This window comes from Psittacula echo (assembly GCF_963264785.1).
Source record: "Psittacula echo genome assembly, chromosome: 2".
Classification (NCBI taxonomy): domain Eukaryota; kingdom Metazoa; phylum Chordata; class Aves; order Psittaciformes; family Psittacidae; genus Psittacula; species Psittacula echo.
Window position 1 is genome coordinate 6,178,130 of NC_137737.1, and position 27,270 is coordinate 6,205,399.

A 27,270-nucleotide genomic window follows, 5' to 3' on the forward strand; every position below is an offset into this window, starting at 1 on the left:
AAAAAGAGTAACTGGCTTACATATGTGAATGTTATGATGGAAGACCTGAATTGGAATTGTCAGTACATCAGGCTTTTACTTGTTGTTTTACTTTAGGGTTCATGCCTCTTGTGCATACCGTTGGTAACAGTTGTATCACCAGAAAACACTGACCTTCTAATGTCATCATCACATGCTTTAAACCACCCCAAATCACTTCCCTGTATGAAATAAGGAGCTGATAGGGATCATCTCCATGATGCATTTAAAGTCTTACAAAATGAATAGATTGCAACCAACTGTATAATAAAACTTGTTGAATATTTTTTACTGGTTTCTTGGGGTATAGGTCTGGAAAAGACACTATGTTATTACTTGTGTATGTTACATGTGTTCTTCATTTAAACAACATCTTTTTAATTGTTGCTCTAAGGAAATAATAACATACTATGCTGGACATGGAAATACTGAGGAAAAATGGAAGAAACCACCGCTGCTTGAGAGACTGAAGGTATGGGATAATAAATATACTTGAGAACTCTAGCAGTGAAAGAAACAGGCACGAACACAGAGTATAAGAATGTTTGGCATATCCTGCTAGAGAAGTTACTCCATATGGAAAGAAACAGTGTGAGGAACAGTGAAAGGAAAGGAAGAAAGGAGTGTGCAAAAGAAGGTGAGAGATACGAATGAGAGAGGAGCAAAGCAAAAGTGAGTTCTGTGAGGGATATGTCTGAACTTTAAGTCAAAGACTGTAGCTGTTGAAAAGAGCTATGGAAAATAGGCATCAGGTATTTTGGACAGTGTGTTAGGCAGGAAGGAACAAAGCAGGCAGCAAGCCAGAGTTTTTTATTTGCTTTAAATTTATTGCTGATGTTTTTCTCTGTTGATTCTTTCAACAGGAAATGGCCAAAGCAGAAGGTCTGTGGAACCTTTTTCTCCCAGATGTCAGTGGTCTCAGCCAGCTTGACTACGCGCTAATAGCTGAGGAGACTGGGAAATGCTTCTTTGCTCCTGAGGTTTTCAATTGTCATGCTCCAGGTCAGCAGTCCTGTTCTGTATAAAACACTGAGAGCATTAAAAAGTTGGGCATCTTATGCCTTAGGAGTTAAATGTCTCCAGAAGTAAATGTCTGCTGATTTCTTACAGACACTGGGAACATGGAGGTCCTGCACATGTATGGGACAGAAGAGCAAAAGAAGGAGTGGCTGGAGCCTCTCCTAGAAGGGAAGATTAGTTCTTGCTTCTGCATGACAGGTAATTTTTCTCCAGAAGAAAGTTAAAGACAATGGGCAGACATTTCACATGGCATGTGCAAAAAGTACAGAACTACAAGTTGGCATGTGTTAAGGAGTTAATACAGCAATCTTCACTGCATCTGTGAATGTATTTGAATATAAAACCATCTAGGAGGCAAAGTGAAGAACCCTTGCTGCCCTTCCCCAATAGTTAGAGTTTTTCATGGTTACAATAACTAGTATTTGCTTTACATATATTTTGAGTTTATCTTTTTTCCTAGAAAAATACTTTTCTTTTTTTCTTTTTTTGTACCAAACAGGTTTACAATAGAACTTACCCTTTTTTTTTAATGTGCTTTGGGGTTCTCTGGAAACATAAATCAGGTGCAAGTATGATTGTTGTGATTTGTGTAGTTTTGCAGTATGTTATAGGTAGGGGTTTTAAAACATAACCTGAAGATAACTTGGAAAACATATGATGCACTTACTTTACGTCTGTAGCTTAGCATTAGTTTCAATTCTGAAAGCATTCAGCATCTCTGGAAGGCCTGGCTCTTGATATAGGAAGGTGGCTTTTTAACCACCAGCAGAGTGAGGTTCCGAAAACAGCTTTTCTACTAGGAGCAAAACAGTGTTACTGTCAACAGGGTATATCTAGAGCATTACGTTTGTGGAGGTAGTACTACCTGTGTGTTTAATCCAGTGCTTTGGTGTTTTCTTTAACACAGAACCTGATGTGGCTTCAAGTGATGCCACCAATATGCAGTGCAGCATTGAACGAGATGGGAGCAGTTATGTAATAAATGGCAAGAAGTGGTGGAGCAGTGGTAAGTACAGAAACCCTAAATAAGAATGTCTAAGTCTAGAATTCTTTCCAGGAACTGATAAACCAAAAATATGCTTCATTTCTGACATGGAAAATTGTCTCTTCTTGAGTAAAGGCAATAGGATGTAAAAAAGAAAGAGCTGAATTGAGCTTTTGTTCTATGAAGCAAAATCAGAGACTCAAATCCAATTTGGGGTTTGGGGCTCTTTTTGGAACCTCTGAATTTTGTTCACAGAATGAATGCTACTATTTTACTTCATGTTACCTCTTTCCATCAGGTGAATTAAATGTTTATGACTGTAACCTTTATACTTTGTTTTTATGTAGCTGTCTCAGCAGCTTGTGTGTGTATAGTTACAGTAAGATTTGATTGCTTTTTAAAACTAGCCTGTTATGCTGTTGGACTGACTGTTACAGGTGATTTTCTTGCATTTCATACTATACTTCCCAGAAAAACCAATGGTAAGTGGTAAATGTCCCTGATATTGTAGTACTGTTGCTTTTTTCCCCCACAAGATACGTGACAGCAACTTGAAAATCATCATTCCCTGGAAGCTTGGAATCCAACTAAATTGAGATGTTAACTGGAGTGAAACTTGAATGTTTCGTTGATGTACCTTTGAGCGTGGCAGCTGCCTGCTGATATATGCTGGTGCAATACCTAGACTCGCCAGAAGATAGGGCTCTCTGTCTTTTCTAGCACTGCAAAGCTGGTGGCAGAAGGAAGCATGGTGTCTTACGTGTCTCAGTGTCACTTAACTGCTGGCTGCTACCTAAGCTTGGGGTCAGTGTCTCCCAAAGGTGCATTGCAGTTCCTAAGGAAGCAATGGCAAAGTTTCTAAGAGGTTACACACACAAAATATTATTCATAAGATGAGTTACACAAATTATAAAAAGGAGAGTGAACATAAGAGAGTGAGCATGGTTTATCTTATTGCTAATAAAAGTAATTGGGGCAGTCAGATTTGCATAAAGACACATACAAAGCATTGCAGTTTCAAGAGGTTTAAGAAACACATACACGCAGCTTTGTGTTAGGCAGCCTCCTCTTCTGCCCAGTTGATTTTTCAGGGTTATTTTGGGTGGGTTTGGTTTTTGGCATTGGTCACAATGTCATTCTGGCTGCAACCAGTCTGTGTTTGTGAAGAAAGGTCATAAATCACACATGCAAGGAGTCAGTTGCCCTGTGGAAGAACCGGAGTTTCTTCCTATGCTCTGCACATCTACAGTAGAGCGCGAACCCTAAACATATTAACCCTGGCTTAAATATCTCAGATTCGTGGTGTATGTGTAGACTGTCTGCCAAGCACTTCTGACTTTTATCTGTTCACGCCCTAGTATTTCGCAAAATACTGGGCAGAAATTCTGTTAGCTTTTGTCATCCAAACAGAGGGAAGAGGCTCGTGTCTTGTTTATGCTACTGTTACTTCTTCTCTGTCGTTTTGGAGCTTTCTTCTTCCAGTCCCTACTTCTGTAACTAGGAACAATGTCTAAAAATGAGAGATTCTTCTTGGCTTTCATAATCCAGGCATGTTGTCAGAGCCCACGGGATGTTTGAAGACAGGGGTTGTATGCTGTAATACCGCTCTTCCTTTTGAAAGCTAATATATCTGTATGTAGTTGAAATGCTCCCAGAGACTCATGGAAAACTGCTGTTTTCCTGGAATTCAAGCCAGCAATGTGGCAGGGGACAGCTTTGGGAACTCTCCATGGAAAAACTAAATCCTACCGCGTATGAGCTCCATATGGAGTCAGAACCTCTCTCATCCATCAGCCAAGGCCTTGAGCCGTTGCTGGTTGCTAAATGACTATGATGAGAGATGTCAATGCCACTAAACCAAACCAAACATACATGAATAAATGAAAGGCAGTGCACTTTCTGGATTCTTTGATTTTATTGTATCTCCATCTGTTTTAGTACATACAGTTATGGCAGTGTTTGGTTCATTTTACAAATTCTGACTAGAAATTCCAGGCGCTGTATCTGAAGATTAACTTAACTTTTTCTTACATTTGTGCTAATGCTTTGACTGCACTGCTTTGGTATTTACAGGGATCTAGAACATGCCTCCCATAGGGCACTGGCCTTGTGGAAGTTTAGGATGAGCAAAACAAGAGACGTGAGAGGTTAGTTTTGGTAGTTACTGGGTTTTGTGGAGGATGTTGTTGTGGCTATACATATCTGGAAACACATAGAGAATGTCTCCCCTTCCCAGTTCTCAGCCATGAACTTAGACCTCAATTCAAGCTGCAAGGCTATCTATAGAATGATAGCTGAGGAAAGAAATGGAACTGATCTGTTAGGCAAATGTTCCATCAGTTTTACAAAACAGTTGGGAAAACACAAGATTATGAACTTTTGGTACAAATTGTCCTGTAGTGCTGCTTTATTGCTGATGGTTTCTGTTTTAATTAGGTGTTTAGGCATGTGCAAGTTGGTCATTCTCTAGCTTATATTTCCAGTTGTTTGTAGCAATCTCAGTATTTAGTTCTTGCCTGATGCTTCGTTTTGATCGAGATGTTCTACTTTGAACTGCTCTGTAGTGACTTGGCTGGTCTGCAGGTTCAGAAAGTCATCTAAAAGTTGACTTGCAGAGAAACAGCTTCTGAAACAATACCTTTGTGTAACAATATTAGTAGTTATTATAATTCATACTAGTAAATAATTCCCTTGGTTACATAAAATGATAATGAAGGTAGTGGAGAGTCTATATAGTGAAACTTGTGGTTTCTTCAGTATGATCTTCGTAATTCATAGAAATCTCTTCAGGTCTTCCATTCTGTTGTTGTCTTCTCCAGTACCCATAATTTTTTGCAATTTTCATAATGTGCATTTTAAAAGAGGCTCCCAGGAAGACATAGAGAAGAGGATTCAGGCAAGTGTGGAACAAAGCTATGCTCTTGGTGACCTGGAGTGCAACATCTATGCTTTTACTTGTCTCACAGTCAGTGATCAACATGTAGATGATATCTGTGGCTCGCCAGAACTTGACAATGTTGTAAGGTAGCTGGGTAATAATGAAAGTAGTCACTACTGCCAGCAGGACCATGAAAGGTCGAGACTTTTTAGCACTTGCAGATCTAAAGATTGCTCGAGCAGTAGCTGAATAGCAGATCAGCATTACTAGGAAAGGAAGCAGAAATTCCAGGATGATTTCCAGGATTTGAATGGTTGCTTTTAAGAGCGTTTCCATGTTCATTGGAAATACTGGCAAGCATTCGTTCCTGTCATTGTGTTTCTTGACTTGATTAAATATCAGTTCAGGGATACTGAGGAAAATGGCAGTCAGCCAGACGCAGATGCAGATAATACTGCAGGGTTGACCAATTCTTCTGTGACCCCTGGATTCATAAGTGGCCTTGTATCTATCCACACTGATACAGGCCAGGAACAGCATGCTAGAGCTGAAATTCATGGTGTACAGAGAAGAAGCAAGCTTGCACATTGAGTTTCCAAGTTCCCACCCCTGCACTGCATTTGCAGCCCAGAAGGGGAGTGTAAAGAGCAAGAGCAGATCCGCAATGGCTAGGTGCATGATGTACACATCTGTCTTAGTCTTCGGTTTCTTGCGATAGGCATAAATTGCAACCACTAATGAATTTCCAGCAACTCCAAGAGTGAAAGCCAATGCGTAGAACACGGGGAGGAATACTTTACTGAAGTTTCTCACATCACTTTTTTCACAGAGAAGCTCATATGTATCATAATCTATAACCGAGTTGACATCATCCTCCTCATCCTCAATCCAGTAATCAGTTGAGTTATTCAGATCCCAGTCCATGGCAAAGCTACAAGACACACACAAAAAAAGGAGGGGAAGGGAACACCAAAGAAATAATACTGGATTTAAATTTTAACATTTCTGTTGAAACCTAAACCCCTTACTCAGGGTTTAAAGAAGTTAAAGAACCCCTGGTTCAAGTTTTAAAAAGTTGGATATTGAGAGTACTTTTTTGAATAATCAAAGTAGAGCTAGACCGTGATGGAGGCACAAAATAGGGTAACTGACTACATGCAGCCTTCCAGTGTCTGAAGGGGGCTGCAAGGATGCTAGAAAGGGACTTTTCATCAGGGCCTGTAGTGATAGGACAAGGGGTGATGGGTTCAAACTGAAACAGGGGAAGTTCAGGTTAGATCTAAGGCAGAAGTTCTTCCCTGTGAGGGTGCTGAGGCGCTGGCACAGGGTGCCCAGAGAAGCTGTGGCTGCCCTATCCCTGGCAGTGTTCAAGGCCAGGTTGGACAGGGCTTGGAGCAACCTGCTCTAGTGGAAAGTGTCCCTGCCCATGGCAGGGGGTTTGAACTGGATGATCTTAAGGTCCTTTCCATACCAAACCAGTCTGGGAATCTATTAGTGAGTCTGTCCGTGCAATACAAAGTAAAACGGATTCAACTGAAATGCTTTCATTAAACTTAGCATTTGAGATTGCAAGGTGCTTTGAGTACATTTCAGTTGAAGAGCCATCATTGCTTAAACTGCACTGACTCAGCTGTGTTTGACAATACTCCACTGCAAAATAAATCTGTTTATATCTTTATAGGGTTGAAATTACACCTTCATCTTTATAGCCTCTTCAAAGCTGAGTATGAGTTGAAGCCTGTAAATGCTATTACAATAGAGTGGATAAGAAATACTAACAGATTAAAGCTGAGAGGAAAGCAGTAGGATTCTGTGTCTACTGTCATAAATTTTGGCAAATTTGGGATATGAGTATAATATAGGAAGAGTGGGCATGTATACCTGTGTGTCTCAGGCACATGTATGTATACATGCCCATTACATAAAGCACAGCAGTGGTGGTGGTTGATAAAGAGCAGCAGAACAAGCTTAGCTTAGTCTCCATCCCACACAGAGTGAGCCATGCCCACAAGGAATTCCTTTCAGAGTCAAATTTCTGTGGGTATGCTGCATCTTCCAGCCGGAGCCTTTTCAGGATGTTACAACAAGAAAGGAATCTTACAATGTACAAAACTGCCCGCAAGTACCCAAACAGCTCAGAAGCTCTGCTGCTTTCACAAGTACTATCTCGTGACACATTTACTCTGTAAACGCTAAGGCTGTATTCCCAGTGCCCGTTTAGGGTTGGAGTGTTTGTATGATTATGTCTCAAGCAAGTCACGTCCTACAGTATTTTCTTCTTTTCCTGTAATTGTGTTCATTGACTGATTTGATGAAATTCTTTCTATTGTAAACTACAGTCCTGCAGTGCCTTGTTTTCTTGCAATAAATGGGATTAAGATTTCCTAACAGCAGTAGCAAAAAGGAGCTGAAAATAATGAAAAGCACATCTTCCTTTCTCATCCTCTGCAGCATTTCAGAATTTCAGGCCATTGTTACTGAAAGCTGCAGTTTGGCATTTTCAAGCTTGAAAAATCTCCAGATACCATTTCTGGCTTTTAGACAAGTTTCAAATGCCAAACCTTTGTTATAAAGAGGATCTCTTCAAATTTCTTCTTGTGTATTCTATCTACCAGGAAAAGTAAGTTACTGACTGAGCTCATAGTCAGGAATACAGACCAATAAATAGAGAGAAGTGGATAATTTCTGGTTTTGCTTGATTTTCTTCCCCCCAAATCTACACTTTTTAAAGAGTCTGTTAGAAATTAACTGTTTGGTTTGGCTTTGTCCCTAATGGCTGTTAGATTATTTTGTTAGCATTTCAAAACACTTCCTGAGATCAACTTTAAACAATGATTACTCCTATTTTAAGTCTTGTAATCTGTCATTTACTGTTGCCTAAATAAGGTGTGTGGAATGGAAAACCACAGTAATTCATGACTTGGGCAAGGGATGTCTATTCTATGCCTAACAAGCTGGAGTTTTCAGCAGGGCTAATCTTTTGCAGCTTTATGGTACTTGGAATAGAGATTCAGACATCAGCAGCAAATGCATCAGACAAGAAACTGCTGCAGGGAAGGCTTAAGCCACTTAGCCAAGATTAAAGGTTTGTGTTTGGTCTAAAACACTTATTACAGAGCCCACCTGGGAATGCTTAATCAAATTGGACCCCTGGCAAATTGGCTTGAAAGCAAAACACTAAACATTTCAGTGCGAATGTCAAGGCAGCTGCGGATCACAAAGCAGTTTGGCTGCGACAAGGAACATGTGCTGCTGCCTGACAGGCTTTTGTCTGAGCTGGGATTTTGACAGGAACAAAGTTATCTAAAAGGCAACAGTTGATATTTTCCCCTTAAACCCATGTTTTGGCTAGCATACCTGTTCCTATTTATCATTCCTGATAATGTTGTTTCTCAGGCACACATATACATGCCGTTACATAGAGCAGTCCCATGGGAGTCAGGTGCTGAGCGGTGATGGAATAAGCTTAGTTGAATCTCCATCCCACACAGAGAGCCACCTTATTTCCACATGGAATTCCTTAAGAATGAAATTGCTGTGGATGCATTGCATTTTACAGCTGGAGACTTCTCAGGATGTTATGCACAGGAAAGAATCTTATCACATACAGAATGACGCATAAGTACCCAAACAGCTCACAAGCTGTTTGTTACCAAGTGCTGTTCTCTAGGAGGCACATTAATAGATATATTAACAGGCAGCTTTGCATGTTTTCTTGCAGAATTATTCCAGCCTTCCAGTTACATACGAATTCATTGTTTCTGTGTGTTTAAACTTCACAGGGGATTGTGTGTCTACACATTGAATTAAGTTAATATCCCCAGTTTAAACAGACAGCTTTTTTATTTCAGTGAATTAAGCAATCATCTACTGAACAACTCTTAACTGTAAGACTAGAAGTGTGCCTTAGTTAAGTTGGCTTTACAGAGAAACGTCATTTCACTAAGTAAACCCTAGCTCTCCTCTATATACACAAGATAAGTATATCACAATATAAAGAGCAGTGAATAAGAAAGCAAAACTAACCTTCTTTTGTCAGCCAGCTAATAGCAGGTACTGCGAGTGAGATGTGCTCTGGTGAAGTGGTCTGAATTGCTCTGATATTGCATGTTGTCTTCCAGCACCACACCCTCAGCTGGAAGGCAGTTGCACTTTCATTTTGACTGCTTTCCTGGAAACTCTTCTCATGGTGAATATGTGTATTTCCTACATTCCAAGTGGAACGTAAGCGTTCTGTGGAAGGTCACAACTCTCTCTTGCTGTTTCACTGTGGTGTTGGTTGGTTTATTCCTGAGAATCCAAATGTTGTTGGTTTGGGGTTTTTTTCATGTCATCAAAAGGCTTTTATCAAATCACACCTTTAAACAGGAGAAAAGGAGAGAAACGGGGGGAGATCTGTCGGGGTCAGAGTTACCGGTAGGGACTCACTATATTCTTTCCTTCAGTTTTGATAGCTGCCTTCTAAGGCTTTAAGGGATCCTTATATTTCCTTTTTAAGTAACATTTTAGGGGATACGATAGAAAGATGAGTTTGCTTTTTGTGAGATGGGGGAGGTTGCTCTTTCAGTATGTGATATGGAACAAAACCAGGAACATGATAGGAAAAAGATGTGAAAGCATGTGGTAACTTGTCAAATGGAGTATAAGCAGATATCCTGGGCCCTGTGGGAGGGCTGTCAGGGACTTGGATGTTACCAGTCAGACTCATAATAAAGTTAATGTTTGGCAATGTGTCTATGGAAGCTGCAAGCCAGGCAGATACTGAAGAAGTAAAACAGAAAGATGTTATCCCATCCAGGAGGTTTCTCCCACTTGAAGTGTGCTGTCTGTATTATAGAGTCAAAACGTGGACAGGAAAGGGAAGATGGAGAAATTCTGCAGTTTCCATGCAGGTATCAGTATTTCTGCACTGAGGCATGGACTTACCTGTGTTAAGAATTCCAAAAGTGACTGGATCTTGCTTCAGTTTCCACAATCTCTGCAGCTTCAAATTGGTCTCTTGTGCAGGAATATGTTGTGCAGTGTCAGGAGCCTTCCATGATCTTCTGGAGCTTTTGCTGGAATCATCCTGCATACTGTAGCAGTGTAGTGAGTTCCAGTAAATGCAGTATTGAAGCCAAATGACAGAGATTTTGAGCTGGCCGGAGGTCAGGTTTTGCTTTTGGCACACTAAGTTGACACACCTGCCGCAGCTGGATTGGCCATCTGTCTGTGCTTCAGCATGTGAGAGGAAAGCTCCTTCAAAATGGGCAGCTAAGGATGGAATGGGCAGATGTTTTCCACATACTTCTGGCTGCATTTACATTCACAACAAGAAAGAAAAATTGGTTGGGAGAGGAATTGGAGTCTAGGGAAAGTGCTGCAATATTTGTGCATATTTCATAGAATCCCAGGCTGGTTTGGGTCGGAACAGACCTTAAGATCATTCAGTTCCAACCCCCTGCCATGAGCAGGGACACAGTGTTTTCATCTTGAGTTCTCTCAGTGCTTCACAAGTGTTCCTCAGGGTTGCAGATAAGACATTTGGGTTGCTTCCAACATGTCTGCTTCTTGCAAGTTGCGTTGTGCTTAGAGGCCTAAGCTGTATCTCTTTCAAGTAAGTGAATCTCTCAGGCTTTGTTTCAATATGGTCCCCAGCAAGGTCAGGCTAGAACTGTGAAAGCTCCCAAGGAAAGATATCTGTGTATCACCTGCAGGAAAGAATGTTGTGTTACCTGTGCCCAAGTAAAGGGCCCTGTGGGCAGGCTGCAGGAAGGCAGTCCATGTAAATCCTGTGCTGTTTGTTACCATTACATTTCAGTACAGCCCTACAGACCCAAAATAACAGAAGATATTTAGTAAGTAAGAGTGAATGTGAAATGACAGTGCATCTTGTTTAACTAAGAAGCACTTGTGGCTGTGCAAAAGTGGGATGAAGGTGAGGAAAAACCGTTCCTAAACTCAGAAGCAGCTCTCACTGCCACCGTGTAAGTCTGTGAGCTCGAGCTGGGAACAAGCAGCCACATTTAGTGATGGGACCGTGTAGCCCTTGCTGAATACAACCACAGCATTGTCTGTCTGTACTGGTGGCAGCCATATGTGAACTAGATGCCCAGCAGCCTGGCTCCTCCAGTTATCTGCAGAAGATGAGATAAGACTATAGAATACATTGTGCTAGTGAATAGAAGTTATTGCCTGCTCTTGGGGGTCCCCTTTTCTCCATTGGAAGGTCTCCATATTGTACCAATCAATACCATGCTTCCATCCACCCTACTCAATCCAGTTTCTTCTTGTAGGAGAGTCCAGAGAACACATGGTTACCAGCTGTCTTTATAGGAAGCTGACAAGTCTGTAATGTCACCACAGGCCCCTGATCTTTAGCAGAGAGAAGTAACCCACCAGGCTCACCAGTGCAGCAGCCAGCATGGCAAGATTGATAGGCACTCAGGGCACTCAGGTAGATTATCCTGCCTTAGTCATCTTTTCCAATAATTCAAAGGCTGGAGACTGAAAAATAGGTAACTAAACCACAAGAATTAAGAGCTGTTGGCTTCTGAAACAGGGTTATATGTCAGTTTCTTTAAGTGAAGGTTGTACTGTCCGTGTCTGTGCCACATTTAGTACTCTCAACCAGAAAGAATGTGTATGAATCTATTGTGGGAAGGTCAGTAGTCCTAAGCATGTTACACTCCTGACAGCAAGGATTAGGCTTCTGACAGGGTTTGGATCAGCCCTCTAAGCACATTTTAAAATATCATTGTCTTTGCAATGTATCTGAAGAGGGCCTATAGGGATGCTGGGAAGGGACTCTTCATCAGGGACTGTAGTGACAGGACAAGGGGTAACAGGTTAAAACTTAAACAGGGGAGGTTTAGATTGGATATAAGGAAGAAGTTCTTTACTGTTAGGGTGGTGAGGCACTGGAATGGGTTGCCCAGGGAAGCTGCGAATGCTCCATCCCTGGCAGTGTTCAGGGCCAGGTTGGACAGAGCCTTTGGTAACATGGTTTAGTGTCATGGTTTAGAGGTGTCCCTGCCCATGGCAGGGGGCTGGAACTGGATGATCTTAAGCTACTTTCCAACCCGAACTATTCTATGATTCTGTGTGTGAGTTAAATAACATCATGTGTTAGTTAATGATGTTTTCCAGTGTAGCAGCATTGTGGTTTGAATGTTTTGGACAGGCTGTGCAGCCGTATGTATGAAAAAGCTTATTTAAAAGCTTATCAGTATGGAAATAGTCTTCAAACTGACCTTCTAAAGCCTCTGCTGGTTTTATTTGTTCAATTGTGAGTTTCTTGCAAAACTACTTCTAGCTCCTGCCAAAATGAGAGGCTTTTCTAACTCTTCCCCCAACCTCCAGCAGCTGCTTTGAATTCTGTGAGTAATGTAAAAATGCCATTTACAAATGAGAGGTTTATTCCATCCAGACACTCTGTGTTTTTTCCAAAGCACTGGAGTCTTTCAGTTAGAGCATTAGAGCAGAACTTCCTTCTGGCATTTATGGGTCAAAGTCGCATAAAATTGAGTTTCGGTTTTCAGGACTTGAGACTCTAAGAAGTATAAAGGCCAGGAATCTGCCTGTGTTCAGGTGGGAAAACACACGTATGAAACAGAAGTATTCATTTGCCCTCCAGAAACTTGTCCTAATGATTTAGAGCATTTACGTCTGCTCTCGGTGAACTTGTCACCAAGTTCAGCATGAAAGCTGCTTCTGATTTTGTTCAGACCCTGTGGTAAAAGTTGCCTCCTTTTGAAGGAGGATGTGACTTGAGGGCTATTTACAAAACAGCGCTTGAAGAGATTCCAGGGAAGTCAAAATCTCTTTTGTGGTAAACCTCCCTTCAAGACAAATGCGCTTTAGGAAGCCCCATTTGGGCAATTCTTGATCTTCTGTGCAAAAGGAGAAGAGTCAAATACCCCTTGAGAGTGCAGCATTTCTCTTTGCAGGGCAGTGCATTGCAAAGCGCATCTTGCATTCTTTTGGGGTTGGTCACCTGCTTGTTGCAGTGAGCATTGTTGCTCATATGAGCCAGCTGGATTAGATCTACCACATTTTAACCAAGCTGGTTTATTCCCCCCCCAACTTTTCTCTCAGTTATTTTAACTCACTTGCATTGTCCAGCTCATGGGCCACAAATCCAGCCCCACTTTAGAAAACAATGGCTGAAGAGCGTATTGCAGAAGAGGAAAGTAAACAGCCAGCAGCCTGGCCTTCAGAACAGGCAGTGTTTATCAGAATGCAATAAATCTCTCTCCCACTTCCCGGTCATCACAGTGGCTGTTCTGAGGAGAAAGTAGCTCAGTAGCCAGGTGGGCTTATTCTCTAGACCAGAGGCTCCCAAACCTTGTGATAACAACTGCCAGAGAAGCTAAAAGTCTTTGTTTCCAACCTCAAAACAAACTGAGCTGGTGCAGATTGAATCCTGAATTAAATCTGTGCAAAGCTTGTCATCTGCATTGAGACAGCAATAAAACACTCACTGGTTGTTACACACATCAGGTGTAACCGAACCCCCTTTTCCCTGCTTTATTGTGTGTGTGAGACTTTGAAAGGAATGAGAGCATGCCTTGGTACTAAGAAACCTTTCAATATAGTGAAGATTAAGGCTCTTAGAAATAAGATGCCATTTTAGTTAATGATAGAATCTTCTTTAGGATGTGTACATTAAAATGCTAGCTTTATGCTACAAAAACATTCAAATAATGTCTTCAATGGCTTGAAATGCTAAGAGATTATGTTCAGGTAATGATTTCCATTCAGATCTTTCTTTGAACTGCAAATTAAAATCACCTTAAAGGGGAAAAAACCTTCATGCCAGAGAAGTTACACTGAAGTAGTAGCCAAGTCCTGGTGGCAACCCTTTGATAACCTGATTTACATGATTTGGTTATAATGTGGTTGGCATTTTATTCCCACACAGGTCCTCCAGTCTTTAAGAGTTTTAAGAGTAAGTTTTACTTTTGAAATGGCTGCATCTCACCTTGAGGTGTGCTTTTGTATCACACTTACCTGCATATCTGTAATGGAGACTGAAGTCATTAGTCTTCATTACAAGTACCTTCTTGTTCTCTTTTCATAGGAATAGATGATGGAGCTGGATCCTGGAGGGTTTGCATGTTTGGCTTTTCACTGTTCCCCTTCCCACAAGTTAACTCCCTTTCATGTGTTAAGCAATAAGATGTATTTTGTTTCAGGCTGATTGCTCGGACTATAAACACCAAAGTAGATTGCATGCTTTTGCTCCTGTAGCACGCAAGGAAGGGAGTCAAATGTATTTGTATGAAACTTCACTTGAGTCAACATTGAGATTTTTATACTGAAAACTGGCTTTGTGTTTGTGACTTATTTTAAGGTGCTGGGAACCCAAACTGCAAAGTGGCAATTGTAATGGGCAAAACCAGAAACTCCTCAGCATCCAGGTAAGGAGTCCTAGGACACTCAAAGAGTTACCCAAATCTTGTTTCCTGGAAGAGTAACTATGTGTAAAACCTTCAAGTGAAATACCATTCATTGCCTCCATCACCTGGAGGTGCTCATGAATCACAGGAGGGTTTTAAACCTGTGCATGTGCCTGTTGTGCCCAAGCTTCTGTTTTGCTGCCCGAGAGCTCCCAGCCTTTCACTGTCCCCTGCTTGCAGTGGGTGCTTTGTGCTAGCTCTGCTGTTTGTGCAGCTAACACAAACGGCACTGATGGATTGGATCAGGATGTTTGGGAGGGTTCACTTAGTCATGTTGGTTTTAGTCTGCAACAGTTGTTCAACCAACAGCTATCTCTGGCTTACAATTTATTTCATATAAATCAATGGGAAGAACTAAACCAAGAGGAAGAACTGCTTGCTTAAATGATAATAAACCCCAAACTTTTCAGAGCTTCCCTGAGCAGGGAAGCCACAAGCAGCACATCAGAGACCTGCAGTTACCTACCAAGTTTTTCCACATAGTTATCTTTAGGTGCAGAAGATTACATTTGAAACATGGGATGTTTGTTACATGAAATTGTGTGAGCAGAGAGCATTGTGCATCTTTAATCAGGTCTCTCATTCCATTCTTGTACGTGTAAATATAATACATCCCTCTTCTTATTGAAAGTATGTTGTTCAACCCTTATTACCAACCTAAAATTGCCTTTTACAAAAACCTACACAAGTGATGAATAAAAGGCTTCATGACTGGTTCCATTAAAATCACACAGCTTCTAATGCAAAGAATTTGGAACATTTATATCTCAAGGTTGGATTTTAGCCCAAATGCAACTGCTTATCTTTGAGATTTGGCCAGGTTCCACTGAGCAGTAAACAGTAACTTACAGCATGTACAGGATGGATTCTTTGGCAGCTGTACAGACACTCTTGGAACACAAGTTTGTGGAGGGGATTTTGTGGTACTGTGCTTGCTATAACTGTGTACTGAATTCAGGGCCCTGGGTTGGCACCTCCCGTTCTGTGTGACTAATAACTAACCCGAAATATTCTGAAGGAATTTAAACATGGGGATTTTTCCCCTAAACTATGGGCAAGCCAAGATGCTGCTGCTGCTGATAAACATCTTTTGAGAACAGAACAGAAGGGCAGTGGTGGTGGGGAAATTGGGTGATTCAAAAGTACCTGCACATGACAGAAGTGGTATTTTTTGCACAAGTGGTTGTGGTGCACTCCAGTGCCAGGAGTATGTTTTTACTTGTTGACTTAGGGATTCAAGGAGTGCTGAAGCATGCATGCCACGCCGCATGCAGATAGGGATGGCTGTGATCTGTGTAGGTAAATCACAACATTGGCTTTATGGGACTCCTAAATTCTAAATTGAGGATAGAAAATCAAAGAAGTGGAGGGAGGGGACAGCAGGAGGCTCAAAGCTGATCCTAACTTGTACGTTTGGTTTTGGTCAGGTACAAGCAGCACAGTATGATTATTGTTCCCATGGACACTCCAGGGCTGAAGCTGATAAGACCCCTCTCGGTGTTTGGCTACCTGGGTAGGTGACAATATTCATCAGCTCTATGTGTATGAATTTGTCAGCAGTCTCAGAAGCTGCAGTAATACTAACAAATACTGTATACGAGATAAATCAGTAAAGTGCATCTATAGAAAAAGGGTTAGGAATTGAAGGCATGCATTCTTACCCTCCTTCGGTTTACCCTGCAGCAGTGTTTTCTCTGCCCCTGCAGATGAGATCCACGGAGGACATTTTGAGATCCACTTTAATGATGTGCGAGTCCCTGTCTCCAATATAATACTGGGTGAGTTTCAGTGTTAATTCCTTTTGAATTCATACAGCAATGAGCCAGATCATATTTTCTGCATCAGCCTAAGTTACCATGGTGGCTGTGGTCAGCTGAGCCTCAGACACACTCAAGAGGAAGCTCACTCTTCCTTAAGCAGCTACCTGCTGCTTGAGGTGCATAGCAGGAAGGTGACTGAAGGAAGCTGTAGCTGTCATGTGAAAATCACTACCCTGAAGCAGAGCAAAGCAGAAACTGTCAGTTCTTTCCCCAAAGCCAGTTCTCATAGACTCTATGGGCTTTGAAAAGAGCATTCTGTGGCCATCCATGCCCAGTGTCTGCCAACTCAGCGGAACTGAAAACAATCACGAAAGAATGGGCAGGCCAGCTCTGTGCCCTTCTGCAGGAAGAACTTTCCTTTGCTTCTCTCACTGACTACAAATCCTGATTTCTTCTATTTATTTCCTCTCTCCTATTTTCATGTCACTGAAAGAACCTTCTGTCTTGAGCAGCCCTGGGACCTGGAACCCAAAGCCTTCCCCCAGATTCTCATACCAAGTCTCTTAAATGTATTTTTCAATGTATTGATTTAAATCAGGTAGATCAAGCCCTCTCAGAAACCATCTTATGGTGTGCTGTGGGCTGGAAGTGTTACCAACAGTGTGTCAACATAGACCTAGTTGGCAGAAACAAGCAAGCTTTCTGCAAAATAAACTTCTAAGCAGCTTGCTTCTAGCCCTCGTTCTGTGAGGCCACTTCTGCTCAGAGCCAGGGATCACTCCCAAGAGAGAATCAAGGACTCTGCATGTGCCTGTTCTTCTTTCCATCAGGTGAGGGCAGGGGGTTTGAGATCGCTCAGGGTCGGCTGGGGCCTGGCCGAATCCACCACTGCATGAGGTCCCTTGGCGCAGCTGAAACCGCCCTGCAGCTCATGTGTCAGCGTGCGGCACAGAGGGAGACCTTTGGGAAGAAACTCTATCACCATGTAAGCACCTTCCCTCTATGTCCCCATTCCTGTGCTCCAGGCACCACCCTTTGTTTTGCCTACACAGACCCTTGGCACTCTAGTAACAGGCACTGCAATAGCTGTGCTCTAACCTCAATCTTTTGTTCATAGTGCCTCAGGTAGCAAAGGAAGAACCCCATTGCAAGGCTCCCAGTTTTCACTATAAACTATGGGATTTGAGTGAAATCTGGCATTGTCCCAATTATCACAGGTTAGGTAACTCTTCCTGCCACAAACCCATCTGCTACAGATTGCCCAACTGAAGAACCCTGTGTGCTTTAAAGTCATTCATTCATTTCTGTCTCAAAGATTAACCTAAAACCTGCCCATGGTAGGACCTTGGAGCTGGATGATCTTAGGATCCTTTCCAGTCCAAACCAATCCATGCTTCTGTGATTCTATTTCCCCTTGCAATGACTTGGATGCCCTTTGCTGGATTTGAACACAGGTTTTGGCACCATGGTTTTTGTCTTTCTGGTTTCACTGATCAGTTTGGAATGGTGGTTTTGTCAGCCATACACCTCATGGTTCTGTAGTTCAATCCAAATTCCCCATTTTTGTGTGAATTTGTCACCAAGGCATCTCTGTTCACAGTGACCACCACCACTCAAGGGTCTGAATGTAACTGTTACTTCTCTGCTCAATTATTTGTACTTATGAAAGTACAAACCAAATCAGAGCCCAATTGGGATTTTTGGTCTTACCTTGCTCTGGAATTGAAATACTGTTGTGTGAGAGGAAGCATAATAAAAAGGTGACACTGGTTTTTTATAGGAACCATCAGCATTTAGTAGTTGCTTATCACATGTCAAGCGTTCCTAAGTCTATTTCAAGAGCTAGGATGACTTTATTGGAAAAAACAAGGGCAATGGAAAGAGGAAGCTGAATTAGTGCCTGGCACAGGTTAAAGAAAATGGTTTGTACAGATCTGGAGGGAATCATCTTACATACCCCTTTTCCAGTTGTGTCAGCGCCAAACAACTTCCATTCACGACCATAACCCACAGTTCATGCATTGCAGCAGCTCAGTAAAGCAAAACTGATGTTGATGCAGCAGCAGAGCTTCCCTAAAGCTGGGAGGAACCTGTCCTAAGGGGCTGCCTTGGGGAACAGAGGTTGTCACCACCCTTCTGTGGGCAGCAGGGTGTAGCTAAACCCCTCCAGCTGGGTTCAGACCACCTTTGCTGCCATGAGGCTTCACACTGACACAAGTGCTGCATGTTTGTTCATGCCTTCATGGCTACAACATCCCCACTCCAGGCAGCTTTTGCACTGACAAACATCCCCTGAGCAGGGTTTGGTTTTGCTGTGGTATGTTGGCTGAGAGGAGCAGGGAAGGGCTGCCAAGGCCATAACTTTGTTTGGATCAAGGCAGCTACTGATTTATCATCATCAGTGTGAACAGGCAGTTATCAGCCCCGCTGCAGCTGTGCGCATGACACACCACCACCAGGACTTGAAGCAAAACAGAACCAATTCCTCTCCCTTTTCACCTCCCACTGGCTGTAGACTTGAGGCATGTTAGACAGGGAGAGGGTTGTGAGTCCTAGTGGGTAAAGGAAAGCAGTAAAAAGCAGGCTTTAAGGGGCTTTGAGGAAAGGTGGAACAGGCAGTGGTGTGACCAGGAACCGAGTGTGCCAGAATGTGGAGTTCTTCCCCTTTTCCTCTTTCCTGCCAGGAAAAAAACTTCTTTCCATTGAGTATTCTGTCAGTCAAGTGGTTTCTTTCTTTTTACCTCATACATGCATTAAACTACCTTTAATTTGCACACAAGTGCCTCCAAGGGATGCTGAGGGCGAGGAGTGTCTTCCTTGGGGCAGGGCTTCCCAGGCAGGCTGGGAACATTCACGGCCTGCTGCTGGCTTTGCTTTCTGCAGGAGGTTGTTGCACACTGGATCGCTGAATGTCGCCTTGGCATAGAACAGGCTCGGCTGCTCACGCTGAAAACAGCCAGCAAGATCGATGCGCTGGGCAACAGAAAAGCAAGGAAAGAGGTAAAACTGCTTTTGGCAGCCTCAGGCTAGGACTTTGCCCTGCAATAGCTGTGCATCCAACTGCCTGAAACACAAGCTAAAGCACAGTGCTAAGTGTAGCGTAAATTTGTGTTGAAAATAGATGGTCTTGAGCTGTGCTTTTCATTGGCACGAGCTTGGAAAGTGTTCTCAGTTAAAAACTTTGGGCTCCATCAGATGAAGTTGTTAAAAGTTAAAGAAGCTCAAGTATTTCTTACCTGTCTTAACACAATGAGAGGTTTGGGTGACTGGAAACAGTTCTACCATACCCAGGTAAGCCGTCATCCAAGCTCAGGGGGAGGAATGGGTTGCGAGCTGCCAGTCTCAGTAGAAGGGTTAGGTAAGCATTTTCATTTCATTATGAAACTCTTACTGATAATGTGGGTTCTCTTTTAACTCCAGGTAGCTATGACCAAAGTGGTTGTCCCTCGAGCCGTGCTTAAAGTGATTGACTGTGCAATCCAAGTGTATGGGGGAGCAGGAGTTTCCCAGGATTTTCCTTTGGCTTTTATGTGAGTAAAGAGAGCCTCAGCTGTAGATTCTGAGCATTCCTTTTAAAATCATTTTATAACCCATTTCACCTCGGATAGCCTGAAATTATGGTCTTTATGCCTTTAAGCTAGAAAAAGCTCGAACCATTTGGTTTTACAATTCGATTCCACTGCAATTGCATTGCTTTACCTTACCTGAAATAGTTCATAGCAGCACAGAGGGCCTGTTTCTAAAGCTCTGGGGAAAAGCAAACCTTCCCTTTTTCCATCCCACATATCTCAGGCCTGCCAGGAAGATTCTGCTGCAGTATCTCCTGTCTGATCAGCTTTTCAAAGGGGTTACTGTCACAAGGCTGGCTGGAGCAAACAGTGCTGAGTGCTCCTGCTCCCCCTAACCCAGCTCTCCCCACAGGTTTGCCTACATCCGGACCTTGCGCCTGGCAGACGGGCCCGATGAGGTTCATCTCTCAACCATCGCAAGGTGGGAACTGCTTGAGCAGTCCAAGAAGCTAACAGCAAAAATCTAACATAAGCACAAAGCACCTTGCGGGCAGGAAGGGCTCCGGAAGGATGTTGTTCAGTGCAATAGTGTTGTTTAAGGTAAAACGGAATACAACAACTTAGTTCTACCTTATAGAATCATAGAATGGTTTGGGTTGGAAAGGACCTTAAGAGCATCCAGTTCATACCCCCTGCCATGGGCAGGGATGCCTTGAAGCAGTACACATTCTCTCACTCTTTACTTGTAATTTACACTTAGTAATCAGGGGCTTGCTTTTAAAACCTTGCAGAGTGCCTTGTAAATACCAGAGTGTGGCTGGGTTTTCTAACACTAAATTAAATCTATTTTCTAACAGCCCTAAAGTTCCTTCTTTGCTCTGAGCCAAAGCCTTCTTTATCCCTTTGGTGTAGGCAAAGCAGTTTTGACTCATTTATTTTACTGCAAGCTGGGTAGCCCTGTTTAGCCATACTCAGGTTCAAGGCTCTGACCGCTCTTGTTTTCCGCACCTTCAAAGAACAGCTTCATAAGGCCACCACCTTTTCTCTCATTAACAAGGCTCTTAATTCCCTTTATTTTAAAATTTTCTGTACATATGAATGATCTGTATAATGTACACTCAATATAGAAAGATTTTATATACTGGATAATGTATAGAACATTTCACAATTACACTAATTTCTTACATAACGTCAACTTTAAGGTTGGTTTTTTGCTGAAGCTCTGTCAATTTGGTCAAGCCAGTTATACATACGAATGTCTAATGCTGTTTGATCTCAGGAAGAAGAGAATGTTAATGATTAAGGACATCAGTGAACCGGTGCAGGGACAAACCCTTTGCAAGTCATGTTCAATGGGAGTGATCATGTCAGACTGGGAAGAGGAGGGGATGCCCTTTTAGTGGGGGTCGGTGAGGTCAAAGTGATTTTAGCCCAATTCCTCTAGACTGTAGCTCAACTCCAGTCGTGCTAATTCATAAAATATAAAAACTAGGAAAGTTTGATTCACAGTCTTGTAAACAAATAGAAAGGAACAAAATGTGCTTACGTACAACAAGAAAAAAACTTCTTGTGTACCCATTTCAGCTGACCCACAGAGTGCTTCCTTGTGGTACAGTGTGACAGAATCACTGACTTTTCCCTAAAAAAAGAAGAACCAAACAAGTCTTAGAAAAAGGAATAACACTGTCATAAACACTTGGAAAAGGCAGTAAGTTCACTTCAGAGCATTGGAGGAAAGTGCTGTTCCTCATCACTGGCCACGCTGCCTTTGCCTCTTTCACATGGGTCTGCAGTCCTTAGCTGCCATCTCCCACTTCGTTGTCTACCGGGGGTGGTACGTGGGGCATTACAGATGCTGTCGTCCCTGCAGTGAGGTAACCAGCGACTCCAGGGCCTTTTGGGAGGAAAACACAGCACTGGTGAGGAACCTTGAACCCAAAGAGCAACCGAGCAGCTTTATCCCCTCTGGTACCACTCAAAACACATCATTTAAGTCAACCAGACACCTTAAACAAGAACATGTCAGAGTTTCCATTTAGATTCTTTGGAATCTGGGAATAGCACAAATTCCAGCTAACTCAGCCCACCAAGTGGAGTAGCTTGTGGAGGCCGTTCTCACACTTGCTCAGCATTTTTTATTCTGATGTGCCAAATGAGTTCCAGAAGAACCCCAACCACTCTCCATCCCACCTGCACCATGGACATGGCACTGAGGAGGGGGTGCCTGGCCTTTACTAAGGGGAGGATCCACTGCAGGAGCGAGGTGAGTTTGGGCAAGCATCCCACCACTGCTTCAGCACTGCAGGGGGGTCCCAGTGTGTAGTTAAAGGAAGTGAAGTGGGCTGCCTTGTGCTTTAGGCAGCTCTTAGTGCCTCTGGCTACGAAGAGGAACAGCATTCTTGGGATACACAAACTGTATCAGAGATACAGAACTCCTCACCATCAGTACCTCTCCACGTCAGTAACTGGAGGGGTGGGCAGTTTTGCACTGCAGACAAAGCCCGTCTCCATTGAAGCTTAGAGTTTAAAATGTATAGAAACTTCCAAACACAACCAGAACTGCTGCCGCAGCAGGAGGTGTTCAAACAGCAGCTCTTACCAAATTAATGACTGGAATAAACTGCCAACCCACAACACGCTCCTGCATCAATACAGTGATCAACTTGGTGTTAGACCTTCAGCCCACTCTGCTGATCTTCAGCAGGGTAAGTTCTGCTGCATCCTTTATGCTCCCCCCTTAAATCATCCTCACCGAGTTCCCCCAGATTTGCTACACCTTCATGCCCCAGCCTCCCTCCTCACACCACAGCCAGGAACCAGAACATCAGTGTTGTCTTCTTGCCAACAGCCCTACACTTGTCCTGCAAGCAAGAGAGCAAAGCAAACAGTGTCTGTGATAACAAAAGCTGTCTGGCTTCGGAAGGGACTTCTCTTTGCCAGCCCAGCAGCAGCATCTGCCCAGAGCCAGTCCCACTTCTACATGCCCTGCTGCAAACATTCCACTAGTTCTTTTGTCTCTCAAGCTTTTCCACCACAGAGGATTCCTAACACACTTCACAAGTTCAGTAGTACTAGTGAGTATCAGCCACTGCAGTTGTTAGTTTTATGCTCCTGTGTGTTGAAGGCGGCATGTTTATCAGTGCTCTGCAGTTTGGGCCCACACATTTGTTACAGTTCTGACATGCATCTACAACTTGGAGTGCAGCGAGTGCAGCAAGTGCGTTTGCAAGATGGTATCTACCTGCTTTAGAGAGCTACACAGAAGTGAGCAAGCTGCCTGGCAGAGCAGATCTAAAGCCCACTTCTCAGGTGAAGGGGACTGCTGCCAGTTAGAAGGGAAGGAGAAGAGACACCTGAGGGAAGAGAAATAAGCAAGGGAAGTTTCAAGGGAAGTGCAAATAGCAAAGCAATTTGAAGCAAGACATAAGGCAGAATATAAGATAAAGCAGGTTAAAAATAAAGCTTGTAGTTTGGTTTCCATCAAATAAAGTTTATAGTTTAGTTTCCATCTATACCTGGCATTTCTACAGCATTTTCATTCTACATTTGCAAGCACTTACACATTAGGCAATTGAAATGCAGCAGAGGCCTTAAGGAACTGGACAGCTGTATTACCTCCAGTCTCAAGCCTGACAATGCCTGGCAGAGTTTAAGTTCCTGGCCAGTCATCCACCAGCATTTACTTCACATTTCTCATTATAGTATTTATGAGATACCAACGAAATTCAGCTCCAAGTGAATCAAAGTGTTCTTTGTCAAAGCAGCATTAAATGGTACAATAAACACAAAACTCCTGGTCAGAGGTGAAGTGCTGACTCTTTCCTGTGTGGAAAGCCTTGCCATATACCTGCTCTCAAAATAGTAACCATCTGCTTCTAGAACATCTAAAGCCTGACTTGAAAGGTTTCTGCTTCATTTTCTGAAGACATACACAAGAAAACCTTCCCTGTCTCTGTGGCCATCAGATTTGTACCTTGTTAATTCAGTCACACTCAAAAGCTTTACCAAGATTCGTGCATTGGGTTAGAGAAAAAGCTCCATGTGGCACAGGGGAGCATTCATATTGTCACAAAGGCCTTTAAAACCTCACCTGGGAGCCTAGACTTTGTAAGACTGAACATCAGCTGATAGCTACTGAGGAGTCAGACATTTGTACCATGCGCCGCTTTAGACAAAGCTTGCTACGATGTCATTACACAAAGTATTTTCAGATACAGCAACAACTCTGTGACAGCAAAGTACTGGACAACACAGCAAAATACAGTCAAAGATGTGTCTGTCAAGTGCTGCATGTGAATGAAGGGAGAACCAGAATTTGATTTGCTATGATTTTACTGTTCCAGGATTATGTCCACCCAGTGCAAGTCCCAGCAAGGACATTCACAGCAGTTGCTATCCTTTGTGGGTACACAGGATGCAGCACAGCTACAATGCTCTTCTGCACTGTTTAGGACTCATTGGGACTGAGGTGACAGCTCAGGCTTGGTGGTGCCATCACAGGCTTGGTGGCACCAGCAGGCCACTTCCAGGGTGCACCACAGATGCATCCAGGCCACAAGCTCTGTGTACAGGTACGAGGCTGTCCCCAACAGAGGGGCCCTGCCAGTGCTCTGAGTCTGACTGGAACATGGGCTCACACCCAAGCTGTTCACTTGCAAACTGCTCCAACACTACAGACCTACCACTAACGCACCCTGATTCATGTGGCACAGTTCAAACAGTCTCAGGGATTCTGAGCAAAGTTTACTCCTCCCCAAAACCTTGGAAAACGTGATGCTCTACGACTCAGACTGATCCTGAGAAAGCCTGGAAAGGTACTGTTATCCATTAGTTCTGATCACACCTCTGCTTTATCACTACAGGGCAGTGGCAAGACTTGCCAGTGTCCAGACTCCACTGCACTGATATTTTTTACATAGGTACAGCAAAGACACTGCAGAAAATACGTTCTCAACCACAAAAGTTTGGCTTCTGATAAGTGTTTTAAAAACTTACTGTACTTTTACAGCACTGAGTGTTCAGGCCACACGATGGCTCTAGATCCTGAGGATAAACTCTATCTCCAGAGTCAATGACAAGTAACAGTTCAATAGGATGCGGGGCATAAATAGGAAGGGGTTACTAACCTGTGAGGTATCCTGCTGTTTGTGTCTCAGAAATGAACAAGTCATGTTTCTGATCCTTGAAGGCACTCCACACAGAAGAACGAGACAGGATTTCATTTACCTACAGTTGTTGAAGAGATTAGCAAGATGAGCAAGTGACATTTGTAATGTTCCAGGGGAACAAACCCATTCTCTAGAACCAAACCATTGCACAGGTATTGCACAGTAGTAATTTAGGCTACAATGTGGAATCTCACATTTCCAAGGAGACTGTATCAACTGTCTTTTCCCTGTGAATTGTGCAGCTGAACTTCATGAGCCTCCTGCATTATGTGAAGTCATTTAGTTGCTTGACTTTCTTCCCCATTCCCCAGTTCAGGTGACAAGGAAAAGCAAACCCTGCAAGCAGCCACTTGCCATGAATCTAGAGCCAACCTACAACAGGATGTTTCCTGTACTACAGCAAGATAGGGATAGCCTGGAGGAAAAACCCATCCCCAGTTTCCCTCCTATTGATAAAGCTTTCAACACAAGGGTAAGAGAAAGGCACCAAGAACTAGCACTGTTACTGGGACAGATTCTACCTGCTTCAATATACATCCCTAACACTGCTGCAGTTGCTTGGGATTTGTCTTTTATTGGCACTCCTCACATGCATCAAACCAATGACTTCTTCACCAGAGATGGAGACATTCCAACCCATAATGATTCTGTAGTTTCATGACATTAATGTTTTAGGTGGAATGATGCACATGAGAGCCAGAAGATGACACAAGAGATGCTCAGGTTGATGCCCAGTGAAGGACTGGTCAGTGCTCACCTGTTCTCCATACTGCAGGCTGCGAGACATAGACTTCAGAGTTTTAACAATCTGAGCTTTTGTTGCAGCTGGGCTTTCCAGGTTCTCGAGACCAACCCCTTCAAGCAGCTTTAGAAGGTAGGGGACCAAATCTGCCTTCAGAGCCTGCACACATACCCAAAGGAGTTGTCTTAACATAGACTAGGAAGTTCCATACAGAGGTTTTACATTACTGCGTTAGTGTGAACCCAGAGTGCCAAGAGCTATTACTAAGTATGTACAGGAGAAAGCACAGGTACTGTCCAGCAGTTCTTCTCTGTCTAGCTGTAAGCTCAGCTGAATTAGCTGACATTCCTCTGTTCTGCTTTCTCAGCAGACACAAGCCAACACTATTCTTATGCACTAAAAGGTTCACTGCTCAGGTAACATCCTTGAACAGGTCTGCATTTTGGAGAGAGGACTGTCTTCCAACTTCTCCAACATGAAAAGCACGTTAGATAGATGGCTTCTCGGAAGCCTCCTGGACACTGAAGTTGAACAGTAGTCCTGTTCTTATGAACAGTTTAGATACCCAGATGTAATCACATATTTTACAGTATGAGAATGTACTACTTACTTGGACCACCAAGTCATTTTGTTCCTTCTGAAACATTCGGTTAAGTGCTTCACAGGCTACACCAACTATATCTGATCTCTTTTTCATTCCATTCATGAGAGGGCTGATGGTCTCTAGTGATGCCATTGCTCGAACACAAAGCTACAAAGAGACAGAAACATCCAGAGTACTTTATTTTATGCTAAGCTTGATGATTATGGCAGATATGGTCAGCCAAGGCCATCAGTTTCTCAGTGTATTTAATTTATCAACTCCCCATCAATTAGCTGCAAGTCCCTGCTCATCTGGCACACAGTATTTATCATTACAATAAGGCCCTTCTAGGAACAGTGCTAAACAATAGAAGTAACTCCAGTGATGCTTTTCTCTCCCTTTGAGCACCCAGAGGATTCCTTACCTCATTGTCAGACAGTATGTGCACGACACGGATGGCACTTTTAGGAATGGCGTTGTTCTTGTGATTCATAGCTTGGATTATCTTGTGAAGATGACCAAGCGGAGGAACTTGATCAGCCAGCTGAGGCTGGGCACTGAACAGGCACACAGTTGCTGTGGTAATAGTTTCTAAAGTTTCCCCCTGCAGAAAACCAGCACAAAATGTAACTCAGCAAAGCCTCACGTATCACGCCATCACAGCAATGTTCCTCACTTGCTCTGCATCACACACTTCTTTCCTCTAATGCTTTTATCACGTCACTTTACTCTGAAATTGCTAACAAGAAGTTTAGAATGTGATCAGCTCCAGTAGTGACAGACATTCACTGGTTTCATGAACACACATCTCACAACAAATCCAAAGCACTATTTCCAGTAGCTAGAGAAGCCAGTGTCCAGCTGCAGCCTCTGTGTACACAGCAGCACACACACCAACGTGCTTGCTGGAAGCATGACAGTGTGGATGGATGCTTAGGCTGACCACCTGAATCCTTAAAGGGTTCACTTGCTGTATTCTGCATGCCTATACAAAGTGCTGCCACATCCGAAGATGCCCATTACATTCAATATGCAAGTTGACTCCCTCGCTGCAAGACTAACTAAGGATACATATGGACAGCATTTAAAACACAGTTTTTAGTAATATCATTAAGTTAGACTTGAACATTGTTCTCATTCAAACTGTAACATTCGTTCTACTGCATT

General features: G+C 43.0%; 3 protein-coding genes across 7 annotated transcripts in view; 1 reads left to right on the forward strand and 2 right to left on the reverse strand.

The window, feature by feature from the left end:
• Positions 1–20,226, forward strand: part of ACAD11 (acyl-CoA dehydrogenase family member 11) — a gene marked incomplete at its 5' end in the record, with an annotated part of 31,346 nt that extends 11,120 nt beyond the window's left edge. The window contains 11 exons of the mRNA XM_080611560.1: positions 413–490; positions 882–1,020; positions 1,129–1,236; positions 1,946–2,044; positions 14,236–14,302; positions 15,769–15,854; positions 16,048–16,119; positions 16,932–17,086; positions 18,985–19,101; positions 19,522–19,631; positions 20,023–20,226. Of these exons, the coding sequence (XP_080467686.1) occupies positions 413–490; positions 882–1,020; positions 1,129–1,236; positions 1,946–2,044; positions 14,236–14,302; positions 15,769–15,854; positions 16,048–16,119; positions 16,932–17,086; positions 18,985–19,101; positions 19,522–19,631; positions 20,023–20,137 (1,146 nt within the window). The 3' untranslated portion in view covers positions 20,138–20,226. The remainder of the gene's footprint in view (positions 1–412; positions 491–881; positions 1,021–1,128; positions 1,237–1,945; positions 2,045–14,235; positions 14,303–15,768; positions 15,855–16,047; positions 16,120–16,931; positions 17,087–18,984; positions 19,102–19,521; positions 19,632–20,022) is intronic.
• Positions 3,132–10,264, reverse strand: ACKR4 (atypical chemokine receptor 4). Its single transcript, XM_080611559.1, has 3 exons — positions 9,828–10,264; positions 8,928–9,259; positions 3,132–5,832 (listed from the first exon to the last, which is right to left on the reverse strand). The coding sequence occupies exon 3, from the start codon at positions 5,823–5,825 to the stop codon at positions 4,752–4,754; it is 1,074 nt and encodes a 357-aa protein (XP_080467685.1). The 5' UTR covers positions 5,826–5,832; positions 8,928–9,259; positions 9,828–10,264; the 3' UTR covers positions 3,132–4,751.
• A 190-nt stretch (positions 20,227–20,416) lies between the features above and the next one.
• Positions 20,417–27,270, reverse strand: part of DNAJC13 (DnaJ heat shock protein family (Hsp40) member C13) — a 55,123-nt gene continuing 48,269 nt past the window's right edge. For 4 of the 5 annotated variants that reach the window (XM_080611557.1, XM_080611556.1, XM_080611554.1 and 1 more), the window contains 5 exons: positions 26,528–26,707; positions 26,131–26,271; positions 25,536–25,679; positions 24,737–24,836; positions 20,421–21,504 (listed from right to left, as the gene is read on the reverse strand). In XM_080611557.1, coding sequence (XP_080467683.1) covers positions 21,407–21,504; positions 24,737–24,836; positions 25,536–25,679; positions 26,131–26,271; positions 26,528–26,707 — 663 coding nt within the window. In that variant the 3' untranslated portion in view covers positions 20,421–21,406. Of the gene's footprint in view, positions 21,505–24,736; positions 24,837–25,535; positions 25,680–26,130; positions 26,272–26,527; positions 26,708–27,270 lie in introns of all 5 variants that reach the window. The other variant, XM_080611558.1, reaches the window with a different exon arrangement.

Coding starts and splice junctions, on each gene's coding strand:
- ACKR4 (XM_080611559.1), bottom strand. CDS start 5,825: ATGGACTGGGATCTGAATAACTCAACTGATTACTGGATTGAGGATGAG.